The 23,343-nt window shown below is 41.0% G+C and overlaps 1 protein-coding gene across 3 annotated transcripts in view; it reads left to right on the top strand.

Moving 5' to 3' along the window:
- Window positions 1-23,343, top strand: part of LOC143738543 (scavenger receptor cysteine-rich domain-containing group B protein-like) — a 34,293-nt gene extending 10,950 nt beyond the window's left edge. For all 3 annotated transcript variants that reach the window (XM_077230544.1, XM_077230543.1, XM_077230545.1), the window contains exons 5-12: window positions 218-520; window positions 3,228-3,293; window positions 12,947-13,261; window positions 16,005-16,082; window positions 16,355-16,426; window positions 17,584-17,898; window positions 19,515-19,616; window positions 21,590-23,343. In XM_077230544.1, the coding sequence (XP_077086659.1) occupies window positions 218-520; window positions 3,228-3,293; window positions 12,947-13,261; window positions 16,005-16,082; window positions 16,355-16,426; window positions 17,584-17,898; window positions 19,515-19,616; window positions 21,590-21,903 (1,565 nt within the window). In that variant the 3' untranslated portion in view covers window positions 21,904-23,343. The remainder of the gene's footprint in view (window positions 1-217; window positions 521-3,227; window positions 3,294-12,946; window positions 13,262-16,004; window positions 16,083-16,354; window positions 16,427-17,583; window positions 17,899-19,514; window positions 19,617-21,589) is intronic.

The following is a 23,343-nucleotide window of genomic DNA, read 5'->3' on the forward strand; positions in this document are numbered from 1 at the left end:
TGTGACTGGAGTAATGATGCGGAAAATTCAGCTTTGATCACAGAAATAAATAACTGGTTTTATGTGAATACATTGTAAAATGAAATTTTAAAACTGTAATATTATTTCACATTTTTACAGCATTTTTGCTCAAATAAACACAGCTTTGGTTATAGCAGACGAGACTTCTTTAGAAATGCTTGAACGTTCTTCTATCTACCCGCTGTTGTTCCTCCAGTGCGACTGGTGAACGGCAGAAACCGGTGTGAGGGTCGAGTGGAGGTTCTCCACAACGGCTCGTGGGGGACGGTGTGTGACGACGACTGGGACATGGTGGACTCCAACGTGGTGTGTCGACAGCTGGACTGTGGAGTGGCCGTGGCCGTGGGGAGCAGCTCCAGGTTCGGTCAGGGATCCGGTCCAATCCTGCTGGATAACGTGGACTGTAAAGGGGGAGAAATGTACTTGAGTCAGTGTGGGAATCAGGGATGGGGCGTCCATAACTGCTACCACTATGAAGACGTGGCCGTCACCTGTAGAGGTACGTGCAGTCAGCAGAACTGTGTGATAAAAATGTGTATTTTTTTAATTCTGTGGCGGAAACAAGCTTCCATACAAAGCTGATCTCGCATTATCGCATTATTACTAAAAATAATAGTTCATCTATCCATAACTGCTACTACTATGAAGACGTGGCCGTCACCTGTAGAGGTACGTGGAGCCGTGAGATAAAAAGTTGCAATTATCATTTTTATTTTTTTATTCTGTGCAGGAAACAAGCTTCCAAACTCATTTCATTTCATTTATTGTACAGGAAAATTTAAGAGCAACAATTTAGTTACAGTAAACGGGCCTGACTCAGTTTTACAGCAGGTTCCTGTTCTGCAGAAACATAGAACAATAAACACAATTTAAACACAATTATACAGGACATTATTATTGACTAGACAGATACAAACAAGTAAAACATTAAATACGGAAAAACAAGACGAAAAACAGTAAAAATCTCGCAATCTCGCATTGTACACATTATCTAGTCAAGTCAAGTCATCCTCATTTCTATAGCGTTTTTTTTAGCAATGTAGATTGTTTCAAAGCAGCTTTACAGAGATAAACATATAATTTAAGGTAACAGAGATTGGTTTGGTTTTATAGTGGTTCTTGAATAATTATTATTTCCAGCTAAAGTTAGTTTTGATTGATTCACTTCCGTCTAAATGATCATTTGTTATTAAATTAGGGGCCGCTAAGACGACACCGTTCTCTCTAAACAGACTTTAAACGTGAACCTGTGATAGACGCTGATGGCGTTTACATGCGCATTAAGAATTGATTCTATAGTTATGTGCGTTTGAATACTGTATATGTGCGCAGGTTTGTAATTCCCTACAACAAACAACTTGTCTTGCTTATCTAGCTTGATTACAGCAACTTACATTTTTAATACAGCTGTTTTGGGCCAATTTATTAGGAAGTGACGATTTTGTTCTCTTGAACACATTAGATGGAAACGCTACTTTATTTGGCAAATGTTTTATGTGATATACCAATTTTGCACTTAGTTAAATTTGTAACTTTGAATGGAAACATAGCTAGCGAACACTGAAACTTTCGGTAACACTTTATTTTAAGGATCAGAAATTAGACACTAATTAATGACTAATAACTGCATGTGTAAGTAACTAGTTATGTACTTGTATGCCATTACAAGCTATTTACAAGGCCTTCATTGGCTGTTGTCTTATTTTTGTCTTATAGCCCCTTTATACTTGTTTCTGTCCTAACAATGTACTAATAAGCTAAAAATAAAACAAACTAATAGCTTGTACTGTGCCAATTACACACTTTATAAGTTCCCAGTACACTGTGTGAATGTGTAGCTTATAAGTGTGAAATAAATATAGAATGGGCATTTCAACACAGACATTTAAATTTGCTGAGAAACACTGTCTTTCTAGCAGTTGTTCTATACTAACAAATTATTTATAACTGAAATTTTCCCTTTATTAATAGGTAACAAGCACATTTATCACTAATAAATGCAGTATTACTTCAGATTATGTTCCCTATTCTAAAGTAAACATTTGCTGTTTTCCAATTAGAAAAGAGTGTTGATTGTGATTATTCAAGATGTGTTGTTCACTGCAATATTACATATCTTTTTTCTAATTGGAAAACAGCAAATGTTTACTTTAGAATAGGGAACATAATCTGAAGTAATACTGCATTTATTAGTGATAAATGTGCTTGTTACCTATTAACAAAGGGAAAATTTCAGTTATAAATAATTTGTTAGTATAGAACAACTGCTAGAAAGACAGTGTTTCTCAGCAAATTTAAATGTCTGTGTTGAAATGCCCATTCTATATTTATTTCACACTTATAAGCTACACATTCACACAGTGTACTGGGAACTTATAAAGTGTGTAATTGGCACAGTACAAGCTATTAGTTTGTTTTATTTTTAGCTAATTAGTACATTGTTAGGACAGAAACGAGTATAAAGGGGCTATAAGACAAAAATAAGACAACAGCCAATGAAGGCCTTGTAAATAGCTTGTAATGGCATACAAGTACATAACTAGTTACTTACACATGCAGTTATTAGTCATTAATTAGTGTCTAATTTCTGATCCTTAAAATAAAGTGTTACCAAACTTTCAGGCTACGCTTCTCTAGACAACATTTAAAGTTAAACATTCACACATGTTCTTATGGAAGCTTGTTTTCGCCATGGAATAAAAAATAAATCTCAAAATTCTTTTTTTCTTGCAGTTGTGAGTTTACATCTCACAATTCTGACTTCTGAGTTTATTACAAAAAAAATTGCAGTAAAAATTTAAATGATTTAAATTTGCAATTCTGAGAGAAAAGTCTGAACTGCAATACGTAAACCTGCAATTCTGAGTTTACAACTTGCAATTGAGAAATATATAAACTTGCACTAAGGTCTGAATTGTAAGATATAAAGTCAGAATTGTGAAAAAAGTCAGAATTGTGAGATAAAAAGTTGAAAATAAGCTTCCATATGAAAACTTAATGAAAACAAGCTTCCATAAATTCTGTTACTCACTGCTGATTTAAGTCAAATTAAGGAGAAACTAAGTGGATCTGTCACATTTTCATGCATTATTTAAACACCTGCACTAAACACTGGAGAATTTCTGGCATGTTTGTTACTAATATGTGGTGATAATGAATTATGAATGGGTTTAATGGTGAGATCAAGTGTTGTTTGTTTCTTACAGGCAATAATGTGGTGGAATCTCGAGGCCTGGAGCCAACAACCCCGTCCCGTCTGGTCTCTGGTTTAAGTAGGTTAAACAGTTGATTTGAACTCTTACATGAGTTTTATTTAAACATCCTCTCAAACTAATTTGTATAATGTGATTAATCAGGATGGAATGTTTTAGAGAGAGAGACTTGGGGTGCGTCTCAATCCGCTCCCTAGTTCACTTGTCAATCACAAAATCCTTCCAGGTCACTGAAACGTTCCCTCCCTAAAAAGTCCCATAATGCACCGTGAAAACTAGGGTGCATCAGTGCTCACTAAATGTTTCCTTAATGGACGTTCTCAAGCATGAAACATAAATCACGTGAGCCAACTCACTATATATGACACACAATAGATGTTTTCTAAAATATAATCTATTATTTAATTTAGTGCTGGGCAACAATTAATTGTGATTAATGTATAATTATTTTGTATATATAAATACACACACATGCATTTATATATTTAAGAAAAATGTGTTATTAATATATACAATATAAATTATGTATAAATATATATAGGCTACAGTATATACATACAAATATTTCTTAAACATATACATGCATATGTGTGTATTTATATATATAAAATAATTATACACAGTACACACATATATATTATGTAAACACAAACTTTTATTTTGGATGCCATTATTTGCGATTAATCGTTGCCCAGCACTAATTTAATTATATTTCAGCATAAGCATATATCGCTAGACAGGTACTGAACATAATCTAGCAAATATTTATAATTTATTTACAGCTAAAATGTTATTTTATATACACGTATATGTAACAAGCAAATTATTTATCATAATGTACTTTAAATAACATTAAAAAATAATATATAAAGATATGAGTTCTGCTGTTGTTCATAAATGCCAGTTGTGATGTTGTATAACGAGGACGTTGTCAGTGTCCCGATATGTAGTGAATATAATATAATAAGAAAAAGTGTACACAATATTCACGACCTATGAAGCTGATGTTGTCACTTCCTGTTGGATGATGTAATTCCTAGGAACTTAAACAAGACTACTAAAGAATGGAAAGTGATTTAAAGGACATTTTGGAAACAACGGAAAAGCAGTCAGTTATGACTATATAATTTGTTAGGGAAATGATTTAAAATTCATTGTGAATTGTTGATTAAAACTTTAAATATTTTAAATATTAAGTTTAGGATGTATATTTGTTTTAATAATTCAATTAAATAAATTTTTTATATTTTATTCAATATATTAAGACATGTATGTCTTAATATATTGACATCATATTAGTATATATATCATATTAGTATATATATGATATAAGACATCATATTAGTGAATAACCCAAAATGTAATATTGTATGGCCTTTTAAGAGAAAAAGTGACACAAAAGTTCTGAATCAAAACTAATGCGCAGTGTCTCCTTATAGTCAGTGATATTTTAATAGAGATTATTTTTTAATATATTTTCCATTTTCGTTTTAGTTAGTTTTAGCAATTTTGTTGTGTTTTTGTCATGTTTATTGTCATTTTTAAACATGCCCGTATAGTTTTTATAAATTTTCTTTTAAGTTTTAGCTATTTCCGCATATTACGTTAAACTAAATGAAAACAAGAAATGTTCAAAGCAACTTTGAAAAGGTTTTTTTTTTCATTTTAATTTTATTTCAGTAAACAATGTTTTGTATGCTTCTGGTTTTTTGTTTTAGTGGTAACACTTTACAGCAAGGTTTCATTCGTTACCATTAGTTAACTACTTTAATTAACATGAAATAAGAACTGCACTTCTACAGCATTTATTAATCTTAGTTTATGTCAATTTCAACAATTATTAATATATTATTAAAATCAAAAGTTGTATTTGTTAACATTAGTTAATGCACTGTGAACTAACATGAACGACTGTATTTTTATTAACAAACCTTAACAAAGATCAATAAATACTGTAACAAATGCTCATTGTTAGTTCATGTTAGTTAATGCATTACCTAATGTTAACAAATGAGACTTTAAAAATGATATGAATCAAATGATATTTTAAAGTGTTACTGTTTTAGTAATAACCCTGATTATAGTTATGATTTATCCCAAATTAAAAGTGCAGCGATGATCTAAAGGTTTCTGAGGAGATCGTGTTCATCCTGTCTTTGTTTTCCATGTCCTGTTTCAGTCATAAGAGCTGCCACCCATATCTCGTTCATATGTTTCTAAAGAAAGCAACAAAGCCGTATGGGAATGTGTTTGGGGAATTTAATGGGATGGAATCATCGGTTGAGTCTTTGTTCCTCTGGCAATATGAGAATGAGTTTTGTGTCCATGTGGCAGCATCGCTCAATAAAACAATACCGGAAATATCAGCGTGTGTTTGCTTGAAACCGTAGCCGTCCATTTGCATCATATTCAATGATGAAATGAAGATGAAATGAAGATGAAATGAGCAATAATCCGGCACACACCTTCTGTGGAGAAAACGTACTCGGTTACTAACGTAACCTCGGTTCTCTCTAGAGAGGGAACGAGTACTGCGTAATATCTTACACTATGGGGAAAACCTCTTTTCCACGAGATATTGAAACTAAAAATTATCCTTAATTTTGAATTAATGTAAAACTCTGTGCAGCAGTATGCAGATATAGGCAGGACAGCTCGCGTGCCTATTGGCTGCCCTGCGGCAACAGCAGCAGCCTATCGAGAGAGGCGCTGCGTGACACCATCCTAGCTTGATTAGGCTGGTACACTGGTTTTCATCGCCGAAGCGAACCAGAGATGTGTATGCACGGCAAGATACGCAGTACTCGTTCCCTCTCTAGAGAGAACCGAGGTTACGTTAGTAACCGAGTACGTTCTCTTACGAGAGTACTGCGTAATATCTTACGCTATGGGGAACACAATGCAAAACGCCGTGCGTACTGGACACCAAGGTCCCAAGGGCAGTAGCCCGGGGCTCATGTAGTGCATAATCACCATAGACTCACAGAGAGTCGGAGAAGAGAGGCTGCAAGCATCATTCCCCATGAAATAGCATCCTATAGGAGCTAGTTATGTTAATAGTGTTTGACACAGGCAGGGTGAACATGTTCAGCCTGAACTGGGTAATAGTACGGGTTATTCAACACCCATAGAGCCGTTTTATCGCTCAGTGAGCGATACATAAGCAAAACTCAGCATCTGGGCCGGCACAGCGGGGCAGATAGCACTGAATTCTATACCGACAGAAGCTTGGCTTGTAAGGGGGGAACCTCTAGGTTATAAAACCTTATAAATGTAGACGGCGAGGCCCAGCCCGCAGCCGTACAGATATCTTGCAAGGTAACCCCACTATACCACACCCACGACGAGGCAACGCCTCTCGTGGAGTGCGCTCTGACACCCAAAGGACACTGCAGGCCCTTAGAAGTGTAAGCCAGTGCTATGGCGTCGACTATCCATCTGGATAGGCTCTGTTTTGATGCGGCCAGTCCCTTGGAGCGTCCGCCAAACAAAACGAAGAGCTGCTCGGTCTGTCTGAAGGCAAACGAGTGGGACACATAAGCTCTCAGTGCCCTGACAGGGCAAAGGAGACTCACATCCTCCTCCTCATCATGAGCCGAGAGAGCGCACAGGGAAATAACCTGGGCCCTGAACGGTGTGTTGAGGGATTTGGGCACGTACCCGTGCCTTGGTTTGAGTATGACTTTTGAGTCATTAGGCCCAAACTCCATACATGACGCGCTAACAGAAAGCGCTTGTAAGTCCCCTATGCACTTCACTGAAGCGAGAGCCAAAAGAAACACCGTTTTGAAAGACAGATGCTTCATGTCTGACAAATGGATTGGCTCGAACGGGGCACCTTTCATGGCTTCCAAAACTGTAGAAAGGTCCCACACCGGGACTGAAGGAGGTCTAGGAGGGTTCAGCCTCCGAGCTCCCTTGAGGAATCGCACGACTAGGTCGTTCTTCCCCAGTGACTGGCCAGACACAGGTTTTGTGAACGCTGCTATGGCCGCCACGTACACTTTGAGCGTGGATGGGGTCCTGCCCTTATCCAGTAGCTCTTGCAGGAAGGAGAGTACTTCCGTGACCCCGCAGTCTACTGGTGAAAAGCCCTGAGCTTTACACCAGGCAGAGAACACAGACCATTTCGAGGAGTAGAGCCGTCTAGTAGACGGGCCCTCGCCTGCGTGATCGTGTTTAACACTCCCTCCGGGAGGTTAGCGGGTAGCCGTTGATGGCCCATGCGTGTAGGGACCATACTTGCGGGCGAGGACGCCAAATCGAGCCCTTGGCCTGAGAGAGGAGGTCTTTCCTCAGCGGTATTGGCCACGGGGCAGTGCTGGTCAGCCGCATCAAGACCGGAAACCACGTCTGGTTTGTCCAGAGCGGAGCCACAAGCAGCACTGGGCATCCGTTTTCCCTGATTCGCTCCAGCACTTGAGGCAGGAGTGAGACGGGGGAAAAAGCATAGAGGGGACAGCGGGGCCAAGCGTGGGCCAGCGCGTCCTTGCTCTTGGAGAAATATTTCGGACAGTGAGCGTTCTCGTGAGACGCGAACAGATCCACCTGCGCTCTGCCGAATGTCTCCCACAGCAGTTGGATCGTCTGCGGGTGCAGCGACCATTCCCCTGCTGGGACATTGTTTCTGGACAGTCTGTGTGGTCCCAGATTCAGGCGACCAGGCACATGCGCCGCTTTCAGCGAAAGCAGGTTGTGCTGAGCCCAGACCAGGAGGCGTTCCGTTAGCCTGTAAAGGTTTCGGGACTTGATGCCGCCCTGGCGATTTATGTATGCCACCACTGACATGTTGTCCGACCGGACCAAGACGTGGTGGCCCTTTATCTGGGGACAGAAGCGCCGTAGCGCGTTGTCGACTGCCATCATTTCCAGACAGTTTATGTGTAGGAGCTTTTCCCGTTCTGACCACTGGCCAAAGAACGGTCTGCCCTCGAGCAGCGCTCCCCATCCCGAGGTGGAGGCGTCCGTGGACACCACCGTCACACTCGAGGGAGTCCCCAGACTCACACCTGACTGATACCAGTCGGTTTTCTGCCAAGGTTCCAAAGCTGAGACGCATTTCAGATCGACCCGGAGGCGAAACCGACCAGCGGTCCATGCCCCGGGCGGAACTCGCGCTTTCAGCCACAGCTGCAGTGGGCGCATGCGAAGCAGACCCAGCTGGAGCACTGAAGCTGCTGAGGCCATGAGGCCCAGCATTTTCTGGAACCTTTTGAGCTGGACAATCAAGCCGCGGCGAAAGGATTTCACGGCGCGCTGAATGTCCCGTTCGCGCTCTGGCGACAGACGCGCTGTCATGGATAGCGAGTCCAGCACTGTTCCCAGAAAAGAAATTTTCTGGCTGGGAGACAGCGAGCTCTTCGCCCAATTGACTGAGAGACCCAGATTCTCGAGATGTTCGAGTAATGTGGCCCTGTGTTCTATGAGCTCTGATCGTGATCGAGCTAGAATCAGCCAATCGTCCAAGTAGTTCAAAATTCGCTTGCCATGAAGTCTCAGGGGTGCGAGAGCCGCGTCCATGCACTTCGTAAATGTACGGGGTGCCAGGGACAGGCCGAACGGCAGGACTTTGTATTGGTATGCCTGGCCGAAACTCAAGAATTGCCTGTGACGTGACGCTATTTGTATTTGAAAATAGGCGTCTTTCAGATCTATTGACATGAACCAGTCCTCCTGGCGAACTTGCGCGAGGATTTTCCTGGTTGTAATCATTCTGAACTGGCGCTTCATGAGCGTTTTGTTCAGCCGTCGCAGATCTAGAATGGGTCTGAGACCCCCGTCTTTTTTCGGTACCAGAAAATACCTGCTGTATAGACCCCAGTCGCTCTGAGCCTGAGATAAAGGTTCTATAGCCCCTTTGCTCAGTAGTTTCGCTATCTCGGCTCAAAGTAGATGAGATACTTCGTTTTTTACTGTTGTTTCGACTCGCGCCGCGCAAAGTCGGGGGCGTCGAGTGAACTGCAGCGAATAGCCTCTTTTTATAGTGTTCAGCACCCATTTTGATACCCCGGGAAGCTTTGCCCACGCATCTGCGCGAATAGCTAGAGGTAGAATGAAATCTGGGCTCTGGCCGCGGCATAGCGGCGGCCGGAGAGCTCCGGTGTGATGAGAAATAGACACTGTGTTTGCAGTGTGCGAGGCGGGGGGTGCGCTGATCACAGCGGGCAGCCCGACCACGCTCGGCTTCTCTCTGACAGGTTGTGGAGAGAAGGCGAGCGGGACGAGCCCCGAGCCTATCTGATGCCAGGAGAGAACAGACCTCGGTTGTTTCGTCGACCTCAATGGCGGAAGCGGCGGCGGACGGCGGCCGCTGTCCGTCGGGGAGGGACTGGAGCGATGCCGGCGAAGCTGGCGGGCGAACCGGCGAGCTTTGGCGGGCAGGAGAAGGCTCGGGGCCGCGCTGGGCACGGCGCTTTTTACGGCGCGGCGCTACGGCGGGCTGAAGTGCAGGCTCTGAGAAGGATGCCAGGCGAGTCCTCAGAGTCACCATAGGCAGTAGCTCACAGTGAGGGCATCCGCCGTCGACGAGAGCGAGAGCCGCATGATCCTCACCCAGGCAGGAAACGCAGATGACATGACGGTCCCCGTCGCTGAGTGTAGCTCGGCACGAGCCGCAGGATCTTTGCATCTTGAAAAAGACGCAGCTCTTTTAGCAGAGAGAGAGACAGTGAAAAAATGTGTGTCGCAGCGGCGAACACACACACACACAGTAATTGAAAGGATATGACGCCGGAAAGCGTAGCAGGTACGGCGGCTAAAGGCGGCGGTGCCAGCGACTTCAGACACAAAGGCTCGTCCCGCTGTGTGCTTGTCCTCAGACGGCGTTGCTTCTCACTCCGGATCCAGCGATGCGTGATGCTTCGCTGAAGAGATGAAAATCAGTGTACCAGCCTTATCAAACTATATTTATAGGGCGAGATTGCGCTGTAGCAATGTTCAGGGAAGAAGGAGGCGGGAACCGGCGAACAATCAATATATACTTTATTTAAAATAAAATAAACAAACTAAAATACCGCCAGCAGCCCCTCGCGGACGACTGCTGGCTTACCAAAAATAAACATAACGGCCAGCAGCCCCTCGCGGACGACTGCTGGCTAAAATAAAACAAAAACACAACTAAAACACAGGCCTGTTCCTCTCTCGATCATCAACGTCGTCGCTCCCCCTTTATGCTTCCGCTCCTCCGTGAGAGATGCGAGACCGGTGTCCTCACAGGTGTTGCTCATTATCAATCGCACCACCGGCCTCGCGCCGTTCTCTCACGTCCCTCGGCCGTCCTGTTCGCCACATACCCCCATCGCCCCTCACAGGCCGGGGGGTACCCACGAGCCTGTGCCTACTCCCCCCCCGGCGGCGGCGATCCCTGGGGGGTATGGACCGACAAGCCGAGGGAAATGGAGACGGAAGCATGAGGAGCGACAGATCGAGAGAGGGGAGAGAGGGAAAAAAAAAAAAAAATGGTCCGGTTCCCACAACGCGCTGCCATCTGGTCCCCCACCAGCTGGGCGATCTCCTCCGCGGTGCCTGGCGGTGACGCTGGATGGCCCTCGGTGGACGGCTCGACGCTCCTCCGCCGCCCGGTGGACGGCGACGGCTCCTCGGGTGCCTTGGGCAGACGGTAGGAGTCCCCCGCTCCCTGCTCCTCCCCTTCGCTGGTGGACGGCAGCAGGCTCCGGCCCACGGCGAGCGGCGGCGACTCCTCCTCTCCCTCCCGGATGGCAGCCGCCCCTCCAATACACAGGCGGCCGGCAGCGAGCTCGACCGTCCAACCGGCAACTCTCTCCAGCGTACCGCCTCGAGTGTCCATGGCCGCGAGTCCCCAGCTCCCTGCTCCTCCCCTCGTTAGGCGGATGGCAGCAGGCTCCGGCCCACGGCGAGCGGCGGCGACTCGCGCACCATGCTCGATGACACCGCGGATTCCCCACAGCGGCGAGGACTCTCTGACAGCGCGTTCCTCCCTCTTCCCGGGTTTCGGCACCAGTGTAGCAATGTTCAGGGAAGAAGGAGGCGGGAACCGGCGAACAATCAATATATACTTTATTTAAAATAAAATAAACAAACTAAAATACCGCCAGCAGCCCCTCGCGGACGACTGCTGGCTTACCAAAAATAAACATAACGGCCAGCAGCCCCTCGCGGACGACTGCTGGCTAAAATAAAACAAAAACACAACTAAAACACAGGCCTGTTCCTCTCTCGATCATCAACGTCGTCGCTCCCCCTTTATGCTTCCGCTCCTCCGTGAGAGATGCGAGACCGGTGTGCTCACAGGTGTTGCTCATTATCAATCGCACCACCGGCCTCGCGCCGTTCTCTCACGTCCCTCGGCCGTCCTGTTCGCAACATGCGCCTTTTCTGGCGGGACGTGACGAAATGGGCGCGAAATGCCCCCATAGGATGGTGTCACGCAGCGCCTCTCTCGATAGGCTGCTGCTGTTGCCGCAGGGCAGCCAATAGGCACGCGAGCTGTCCTGCCTATATCTGCAAACTGCTGCACAGCGTTTTACATTAATTCAAAATTAAGGATAATTTTTAGCTTCAATATCTCGTGGAAAAGAGGTTTTCCCCAAAGCGTAAGATATTACGCAGTACGAGAGATACTCTCGTAAGAGAACTAGAGTTTCTGTTGGACAAAATACAGCCAATTGTTTGTCGATGATTTCATGTTTCAGAGTAAATGATAACAATAACACCGAAATGCACAGAACTAGCCATGACATTCACGTAAAATATTTAAAGCTGTACACGTTAAGTAAATGTAAGTATAACTATTATATTTTAATACTTGAACAATTAAGGGACTGAAGCAACTTACGTTAACTTGCTTATCCATACATCATAAATCAAGATCAAATGCATTATATGTTTTAAAACTACAGAGCTTTGATCATAAAACTAAGCGTTTAAATTTCATCTTACTAAGACATATTATTGGCAGATATTTATATTTATATGCATTTAATGTCAGTATCTGCTGTACTTTTATAAAGATCTCATTGATTTACATTACATGCATCAGAATTTTATCTTACTTTTTGGACATAGAAATATCAGGATCTGCAGCAAATTGAATATTTTTGCTCTTTTTGAATACGTTTTTCCCTCCAAATTCTCAGTATATGAGCCATCAAAGCCTGATGTATCAAATATGACACACACACACACACATGCACACACACACACACACACACACACACACGCACACACACACACACACACACACACACACACACACACACACACACACACACAAACACAGGCAAACTCTTATATTTTGTCAAAAGATTTCATTAAAAATTTATTTTTAGAATTATTTTTTTCGGAATTAACATTTGATGCATGAATGATTCATCTCAGGCCTGGTTTCACAAACAGAGTTTAGATTAAGACAGGATTAGGCCTTAGTTCAATTAGGACATTTAAGCTTTTATAAAGACAACCTTAAAAAACAACATGACAAAACGATGACACCAGCGTATTTAAAGATATGCTTTCAGTTAAAACAACTCAAACATGCATTTTAGTCTGGGACTAGACTTAAACCTCGTCTGTGAAACCAAGGCTTCATGTTTCTTCTTACTTCAAAACAAGAATGATTTGTATTTCGAGAGTTACACATCAAATCCTTGTTGCACTTCCACATTGTAAAATGTTGCATTGAAACTGGTCCTGGATCAGAGTTAGTAAGCTTGCCTGATCTTGCTGTGCTGTAGGAGACGGTGTGGCACGGCTGGCCGGCACGTCGGACCGCTGTCAGGGTCGGGTGGAGATCTACTACCAGGGCAGCTGGGGGACGGTGTGTGATGATGACTGGAGCATGGCAGACGCGTCAGTCGTGTGTCGACAGATCGGCTGTGGACAAGCACTCGCTGCTCCCACAAACTCGTACTTCGGCTACGGCACGGGCCGGATTCTGCTGGATAACGTCAACTGTAATGGGCATGAGAGCAGCCTGGCCACATGTTACAGCCTGGGATGGGGAGTGCATAACTGCGGGCATCATGAGGACGCTGGTGCCATCTGCTCAGGTACGTCATTTCCATGTGTGTATCTATACCACGAATGTTATTTCTCGTGCCATTTATACACCAAAAATGGTTTTAGCGTGCATATTATATCCCCTTGGGAAGGATTAGGGGTGTGGAGTGTGTGCGTATTACACGCCATAAAGTGCGTATCATATGCACGCAAAAATTATTTTTGCTGTATAAATGGCACGAGAAATAACATTCGTTGTATAGGCTAGATACGCACTTTCATGATCTCCATCTCTTACAGGGAGACTGAGCCGTTCATAAACACATATTCTGAGTCCTAAAGTTTGAAAACACTAGTGAAATGCTTTCATTTTATAAATTTAATAATATTGATAAAATTACACTTCCGGTCCAAAGTCTAACCTGCCCACCAAGGCTGCATTTATTTGATTGTTAATACAATAACATAGTAATATTGTGAAATATCGTTACCATTTAAATAACTGTTTTCTAGTTGAATTTATTGTAAAATGTAATTTATTCCTGTGAATTTTCAGCAGTCTTCAGTTTCACATTAACATTTAAATTAAATTTATGCATTTGGCAGGCGCTTTTATCCAAAGCGACTTACATTTGCATTTCAAGGTCCACATTTCCTTTCTTATCAGTTCTTGCTTTCCCTGGGAATCGAACCCATGGCCTTAGCGTTGCAAGCATCAACGCTCTACTGTTTGAGCTACAAGAAAGCATGATCCTGATTAGCTGATACCACATCACCACATGATCCTGATCAGTTCATAAAGACATATTCTGATGCATTAGAGTCCTAAAGTTGGAAAACACTAGTGACATGCTTTTATTGTATCATATTGAACTGAAAAATTACACTGCCGGTCCAAAGTCTATTCTGCCCACCAAGGCTGCATTTATTTGATTGCAAATACAATAACACAGTAATATTGCAAAATATTGTTACAATTTACAATTTTTCTACTTGAATATTTAGTAAAATGTCATTTATTTCTGTGTCTTTTTCAGCATCATTACTCCAGGCTTCAGTTTCACATGATCCTGCTCAATTATTATTGGTGCTGAGTTATTAATAATGTTATCAATGTTAAAAACAAGGATATTAATATTAAGTTTTGGTGCTTAATACTTTTGCGGAAGCCGCGATAATTTTTTTTTCAGGATTCTTTAAAGAAATAGAAAGTTCAAAAGAACAGCATTTATTTGAAATAGAATCTTTTGTTACATTATAAATGTCTTTACTCTCACTTTTGATCAATTTAATGTGTACTTGGTGAATAAAAGTATTAATTTCCTTTTTTTAATTTTTTTTTTACATTACCTAACCCATGTTTCTTGAGCATCAAATCATCATATTATAGGGCCAGTTGTTCAAAGGTAAACTGATCAGATTTTGGTTATCGGATTGGATCAAATCTTGAAAATGGGTTGTTCAAAAGGGAAAGAATGAGTCTGAAATCAGATTAGATCATGGAATCCAATCCTAGTTTTAATCTGGATCAAACCTTCAGTTTGTGTTGTTCAAAACTTGTCAGTATGATTTGGATAACTTTGATCCAAAAAAAACAGGATTATCCTGATCCCAACAGGGGGTAGGATTTGAAGTTGGATTCCACGAAGAAAATGTAGTAAAACTTTAAAACTGGTCAAATAATACTTTTGTATCATTTAGTGTATATATACTTTTAATTATATTTTGCACTTGACTTGTGTAACCGTTGTAACAGTGATAAAGTAGATAAAGTAGACATAGGCTACCAATAAAGCTATTCAGTAAAGTAAAGTAAAAATAAAAATGATCTTGTCCCCATGAAATAATCCCCCAAACAGATTTCAATAACAAACAAAAATAATATAATTCCATTTTTCTGTCATTCATCACCGTATATTAATTTCAAAGAAACAATCATCAGAGATGAGCCTGTCAAAAATAATTTCTAACAATTGCATACTAAACGTCCAGTCAGTCCCTCATTCAAAAAAATTTTTTAAGATGTTTTCAAAATATCCACAATGTATATTTGTTTTTTATTTGTTGTGGCTCAGATGAGGGGTCATAAAAGAAATTTACGAATGGAAGTGGATGTTTTTGTTATTTTTGTGTTTTGTCTCAAAATAAGAAGCATTTACAGTGACTCCATGTTGGCTCTTCTACCTGTTCTTTACATAGCTAAAGGATATGTTGTCCCATTTAGAGCACTGGTAATCCGGATTTGGTAATCTTGAAAACTGTGTATCTGGATCAGGGTGATCCAGTCCATTGTTGCTTTGAAAAACCGGCATAAAAGTAAGACGGATTACCTGATCCTGAATAGGAAAAAATGGGATTTCCAAATCCGGATCATTTTGATCCAGATTAAATGTTTTGAACAACTGGCCCATAGTGATTTCTGAAGGATCATGTGACACTGAAGACTGGAGTAATGATGCTGAAAATTCAGCTTTGATCACAGGAATAAATTACACTTTACTATATATTCACATAGAAAACAGTCTTTATAAATATTTCACAATATTACTGATTTTACTGTATTTTTTTTAATCAAATAAATGCAGCCACGGTGAGCAGAAGAGACTTCTTTCAAAAATATTTTAAAAATCTGAATTATTCCAAACTTTTGACCAGGATAGTGTGTACATGCATTTCAGAAATTTTCAAAATTGTCTCAAACTTTTTAGAGCCCATTGTATGTGAATATTCACCGATACTGTATTAATGTGATTGTAGATCTAACTCTCCCCGTCTCTCTCTCTCATATTGCAGGCTCGAGTTCGACCATGGGCCCGTTTATCAACACAGAGACTTTAGGCAGAGGATTCCTTATTCCAGAAACCACCGCAGGTATAAACGCTGCCTATAGACCACTGTACGCTGGGCCTGTAACTTCACCTGCTATTTTCAATAACACACGGTTGAATTAACAGCTAATTCATTGTTATTAACCGCTGTGCATGACCATGCGTTTTGGCATTTACTTTGGGCTGTAGTGAACAGACCATCTGTCACACGCTGGATTGTCCTGATGTCTTAAAGCACCAGCAGATGGCGAGCTTTCAAAACAGTCTCATTTTGTGTTCCTCACTTTTTTCTCCTCCTTTCTCTGTTTTCTTTAGTGACAGAAACGCCAGTGCCAGTTACTGAGACGACAACCACTACTGTGTCCACGGCAGCCTCAACCACTAAAGGTAGAGAAGACACTGACCATTGACAATCTCAGTTCTCTCACCAGTGGCCGTCTCTGAACTTCCATTAGTCATTTTGACTGGATGATGTAGAATTTCATAACTGTGGTGTGAAATTGATGAAATAATGCAATTGGGGAGACAGATGGATCGATGGATGGATGGATAGATAGAATGACCAACAGACAGACAGACAGACAGACAGACAGACAGACAGACAGACAGACAGACAGACAGACAGACAGACAGACAGATAGATAGATAGATAGATAGATAGATAGATAGATAGATAGATAGATAGATAGATAGATAGATAGATAGATAGATAGAACAACAGACATATAGATAGATAGATAGATAGATAGATAGATAGATAGATAGATAGATAGATAGATAGATAGATAGAACGACGGATAGATAGATAGATGGATAGAGAGATAGATAGATAGATAGATAGATAGATAGATAGATAGATAGATAGATAGATAGACAGACAGACAGACAGACAGACAGACAGACAGACAGACAGACAGACAGACAGACAGACAGACAGATAGATAGATAGATAGATAGATAGATAGATAGATAGACAGACAGACAGACAGACAGACAGATAGATAGATAGATAGATAGATAGATAGATAGAACAACAGACATATAGATAGATAGATAGATAGATAGATAGATAGATAGATAGATAGATAGATAGATAGATAGATAGATAGATAGATAGATAGAACGACGGATAGATGGATAGATGGATAGAGAGATAGATAGATAGATAGATAGATAGATAGATAGATAGATAGATAGATAGATAGATAGATAGATAGATAGATAGATAGATAGAACAACAGATAGATAGAACAACAGATAGATAGATAGATAGATAGATAGATAGATAGATAGATAGATAGATAGATAGATAGATAGAACAACAGATAGATGGATAGATGATAGATAGATAGATAGATAGATAGATAGACAGACAGACAGACAGACAGACAGACAGACAGACAGACAGACAGACAGACAGACAGACAGACAGACAGACAGACAGACAGACAGACAGATAGATAGATAGATAGATAGATAGATAGATAGATAGATAGATAGATAGATAGATATCTCTAACCCTCTGCGTCCATCGTTGGTTTCAGAGAAGTCAAACTTGCGTGTGGTGAACGGCCTGGACCGCTGTCAGGGCCGAGTGGAGGTGCTGTACTTCACCGTCTGGGGGACCGTGTGTGATGACGACTGGGACATGGATAACGCGCTGGTGGTCTGCAGACAGCTGGGATGCGGCCCGCCTCTGGCTGCCAAGAGTCTGGCTTACTTCGGCCAAGGCTCAGGTCCCATTCTGCTGGATAACGTCGACTGCACTGGCCGTGAGCAAAAGCTGACCGACTGCTTTAATCTGGGCTGGGGACAGCATAACTGCGGCCACTACGAAGACGCTGGAGTGATCTGTGCACGTAAGAGAACAGCAAATATTACATACATTACAAAGCATTTAGGCCCAGTTTACACCTGCTATTAAGATGCGTTTTGCTCGATCGGATCACAGGTAGACGAGGGAGACACATTCACGTTTACTCCTGGTGTTTTAATCCGTCTCTTCTGTCCACTTTCAACCACTTCTGTCCTGATTTCTTTGAGACAGTTTGTGTAATTTACACATGAACGACTATCAAATTTAACGATTTTTAATGACTTCTGCAGTATCAAAATTGGACCCCTTCATGACAAGCATCTTTAGTACTTAGTAGAACACCCTTTTGCTGTTATAACCTGCTGGACACGAGATGTATAACCAGACACCAGCTCCTGGCAGAGTTTCTGAGGAATCTGAGGCCGTTCCTCATGAGCAATGGCCTCCAGTTCAGGAATATTCTTGGGTTTGTGTGCTTTCTTCAAATCCCACCAGAGATTTTCCGTGGGGTTCAAGTCTGGTGACTGTGATGCCACTGTATCACCCAGGACTTCTTCTGCAACTAATGAAGCCCTTGATTATTTGCATCAGGTGTGCTTGAGACAACACCTGTTCTGCAGATTTGTGCTGTTGTGAGGGATTCTTTTCAGGGGGTTGAATAATTTGGAGACTGCAGAAGTCATTAAAAGTTGCATTTTCGTTAAATTTGGGGAAACCACTTGAAATGTTTGTTTTGTTGAGGTACTTCAATTACTTTTGTTTGATTTATTCATTGCAAACAGCTGAAAGTCTGTGCATTCTGCCAATAAACTTGATTTGCAATGGGGGGTGAATAATTTCGATTACAACTATATATTCAAAGGTCAGTCTATGCACACAAACATGTGCCCTTTATTCATGAAATTCATTCATTCACTACAAAAGCATTTCACTAAGAACACACACACACACACACACACACACACACACACACACACACACACACACACACACACACACACACACACACACACACACACACACACACTCACACACACGCACATCCATATATCACTGTCCCTTCAATTACCAATACTCTCAAACTACAACATACAAACTAACATCCATTGTACATTTATTTGGCCACTGTCTCTTTTAGAAATCCCAACATAAACCATTGAGAAAGAGGGAAATCACAAAACTGACTCAAGATCAGCAACATCTTCTGTATGACAGTTGGTCATATCTGCATGAACAATAAAGAGGCCCGTCCGTACAAGCCACGTGCATCACTAACGCATAAATATATGCATGCATGTGTCTAATAGATGAGCATTTAAGAGAACAGGGAAAGACTGAAATAAACATGAGATAAAGATACAAAAAGTGTCAACATTTAGAGCACTCTCATACACTGGAAAAAAAGTGTTTTCTCTGAAATATTTCACTCATAAATATTTCACAAAGTATAATTTTAAAGTAGAAAGACTGAAATATTATGTGTTTGTATAACATAGTCCAATTATCTTTGTTTCTACAACTTCTACAACTACATTCTAGAACGAGAACCACAAGTTAGTGGTTCATTAAAAGAGTTTATTTGGTCACAGTAAACGAAAGTTAACCAACATAATGTAACCTAATCTTCTAAAGTAAGTTTTTGTATTTTCTATTTTTCAGCGCCTTTGGAATTTGAGGTAATAGGAAGAGACTTTGGCGTAGGGATAACCGAGGGACTTACTACAACTACAACTGCAACTACAACCACGACACCAGCGGAAGGTAAGCACACCGAAAGTGACGCTCAAGTTTTGACATCCTCAAAGACATTTCAGAAACATTGTACATCAGTGTATGGTGCAGTGTATGGAAGCACACTGATTTATGTGTCCATCAGATGTTGTGCTCATGAATGGAGCAGATAATGGGAAACCATATCACTGGCCTAATTGCATAACCCCTTTATTATATTAGGTGGTTATTTTATAAGCTCGGAAAGAATTTTGGGCCAAAATTATGTTAGTATTTTGTATTTAATATAGTTTTGAGCAGCAATTATCGGGGTTCAAGCACTTTAAGTTAGCCTTTAAGCACATTAGTCAAAATATGTTTTATTTAGCAAGCCTGTAACAATCTAGATCATAGATGGAAAAGACCATTTACAACCAATACAGTCAATTTACTAAGGAAATATATGTTTTTAAAGATTTTTAACGGTTATAGCACCACCTAGACTCCGATCTCCATAAAGGTTTGCATGCTTCTTTAGAATCATATGTTGCATGTTCTCACCTAATTTCGGGAAATGCTAAGTTTTTGTTTAGGACTAACAGGCTTTTGAGTATATTTTGCTATGCCCCTTTTCTAAATGAGCCTGTTATAGCTATCCCAAAGGGTTAAATATTCTCAAATATTTAACAAATTATTTGATTGACAGCAGTAATTCTTGAGGCAAAGTTGTTCAGGAGGTCTAACATATGATATGCATATTGTGTGTATGCGTGATATCTGAGGCATAAAACTCGTTTTTTTGTGCCAGTCGGCCTCCGTTAAACTTGTCTAATAGGTGCTCAAACTTCATTGGCCGATTACGGCCATGTTTTTCGAGATACGTAAATGTCCTCATAGACAGACGTGGCACCTTACACAAAGAAACTGCATGCCAATTTTCAAGTCAATCGGAATAACGCTTGTGAGTTACAGCCATTTTCATGTTTTTTTCTGTCATAGCGCCACCAAGTGGCTAATCACAGAGATTTTGTTACTGTGACTTCAGATTAAGCCCATACATACATGTTCCGAGTTTGGTGAAAATATCTCATTCCTTTTTAAGAGTTAAAGACACTTTAGTAAAAGCAGCCCCGCCCTCTACGAAGGTTTTAGCGTCCTGTCGCGAGCGTAAATCGAAATTATTATTTTTCTATAAATATTGACAATCAGACTCCAGAGAAACTTACTTGAATTGGTTTAATTCCAATCGGGTGAAAAACCTAGGACTAGTTTGCAAATTATTTTTTTCCAAATAATCCAAAATATTAAAAAAATTTGAGTTATGAGCGTTTTCCTACTTTTGATTGCTGTAGCGCAACCATCTGGCCAATTGCGGCGAGCTTCGGTGAAATTGTAAACGGGACCACCATCTCTCAAAGTTTCAAGTCTCTATTTTCTGTTTTCACTTACTGAATAGTATTTGAACCACAGACTGTAAAAAAAATATGGACGTAGTGTCCGTGACGTAACCCGATGGTTTCTGAAGAGTATTTTTGAAGCCCAAAGTGGGCGGAGCCAGCCGTCGCCATCTTGGCAGCGCGTCACTCCCGGATAACAGAAAATGGGCAAAGAGTCGCGATTAGCTGAGGTGGCGTGACGCCAACAAACAGCAGACAAACGCCTAGTAGTGACATCAGCGGCAATCCACCTGTCACTCGAATGGCCACGCCCTTAATTATGCAGAACTTTAAGGCTTAATGTAATTTAAATGGATGCGTAATAAAACAAATCACGCCCCTCACAGTTGTCATGAAAGGCAAAATTTGCTATATAGACCAAAACACATTTTTTTCTGCCATAAATTTGGGCATTTTAACATGGGGGTCTATGAGATTGACTCTCTTCTGCAGCCTGTCTCTAGTGGCCAGTCGATGAATTGCAGTTTAAGTCACTTCCATGTTGGATTCAAGAGAGAGACCGGAAGGTTGTCGCTTGGTTTGAACAAACACGCATCTTATCCAGCTCTCTCTCTTTCTCTCCTCAAGCCACCATCAGGCTCGTGGGAGGCCTGCACCGCTGTGAGGGTCGTGTGGAGATGTACCTGAGAGGGGAATGGGGTACCGTGTGTGACGACGCTTGGGATATTACAGATGCTAAGGTGGTGTGTAGGCAGATGGGCTGCAGGCTGCCTAGAGCCGCACAGGTAGAGGCCTACTTCGGTCCCGGTCGTGGCACAATCCACCTGGACAATCTGAAATGCACAGGCACAGAGGATACTCTCATTCGGTGCTCTCACATAGCATGGAACGTCCACAACTGTGACCATTCAGAGGACGCCAGCGTCACATGTTCACTCTAATGACTCCACCCACCTCAAGCCACGCCCACCAGCCTGATCCAATCGTAAGGGGATAGGAATAGCATTGACTACAGGACTTGTATAAAGTTTGTACATAACACCTCACGCCAACCCTGAAGAATAGATTTTAAAGATGAAATAGGTATTTGGGTGTGAAACAATGAAAAATAAGTTATGCTACTACTGCTATATAAATAACTGTAATAAATATTATGAATGGAAATTCGAATTATGCACTTTATAAACTATACGAACGTGTACACATAGGTGAATAAATAAGCTGAGGCTATTGATATACAGTGGAAACCAAAGTTTTAGACTCTCCTCTCTTTAGGCGTTTTGATATAGACTGCAAGCACCAAATTTATTATGCCATACAAAAACTGATACTTAAAGTGGAACTGAATGCTAGAAGTAAACGTAAAAAAATTCTGTTTTGAAGATACATTTTGTTGCATATCCTACAGTAAAGTTTAAAGTGTATCTGAATATCTTTAACATTTTATTGAATGTCAAAACATCATTCATTATTCAAAAATATTTGTCTGAATTGGTCTGCTCAGAATCAAAAAAATTCTCAGGTCCATTTTGATTGGTTTAATTGATTATTGAAAAATAATGGTTTCAATGCTAAAAAATGTTTTCATTTTCTTTCTGTCTTTTTTTTTGTGTGTCTCTGTTCCATCATTTGTTAGTATTAACAGAATGAAAATAATGGGATAAAAGAAATATTGCATTTGTATTGAGGAAACTAAACCATGTAATTGGCCTAATTGCATAATAGTATATTAAGATAGGAAAGAAATTTAGGCCAAAAAGGACGTTGAGATTTTTATATATAATATATAAATAAACATTTGGTAAACCTAAAGTTAAAGACACACATTAACCACACATTATTGGTCAGGAAATTAACTCAATTTAATCATATGCACTACTTAAAAAGCCATTGCTGTCTCAGAAAAACATAAAAGACAGAATGAAGTTTTTGGCTGAATATGAGAGTGATGAATCACAATGAAACACAAGCTCCAGAGCGGCGTCTTCGAAAATCTGCTGAGAAATATAATAATACATGCATACAAGTCCTTGAATGGTTCAGAGTATAGAGGAATATTGCAGAATGGCTTGTTTCCCCACAAATGAAAAGTTGTTATCTCAACAAGACGATGCTCCTGCACACGCTGCAAAGACAACCCAGGCTTGAGAAGGAATCAGGCTCATGTTTAGTCCAGATTTGAACCCTATGAATATTTGGTCTCAGATTAAACTCAAACATTTTTAACTGCTCATGAACTGTAAAGCCATTTACATTGAGAGGAACAACACTGACTCTAATCAAGCTGTTTCAAGGCTATTCTGTTCTGAGTGACTATATATACAGAATTTGTGCAACTCCTGACCAGTGATTTGTGAATAAAAAAGATCATTAAAAGACCA

The sequence above is a fragment of the Siphateles boraxobius genome, unplaced genomic scaffold (genome assembly GCF_051911475.1).
Source record: "Siphateles boraxobius isolate OS27281-9 unplaced genomic scaffold, OSU_SipBor_1 149, whole genome shotgun sequence".
NCBI classification, from domain to species: Eukaryota; Metazoa; Chordata; class Actinopteri; order Cypriniformes; family Leuciscidae; genus Siphateles; species Siphateles boraxobius.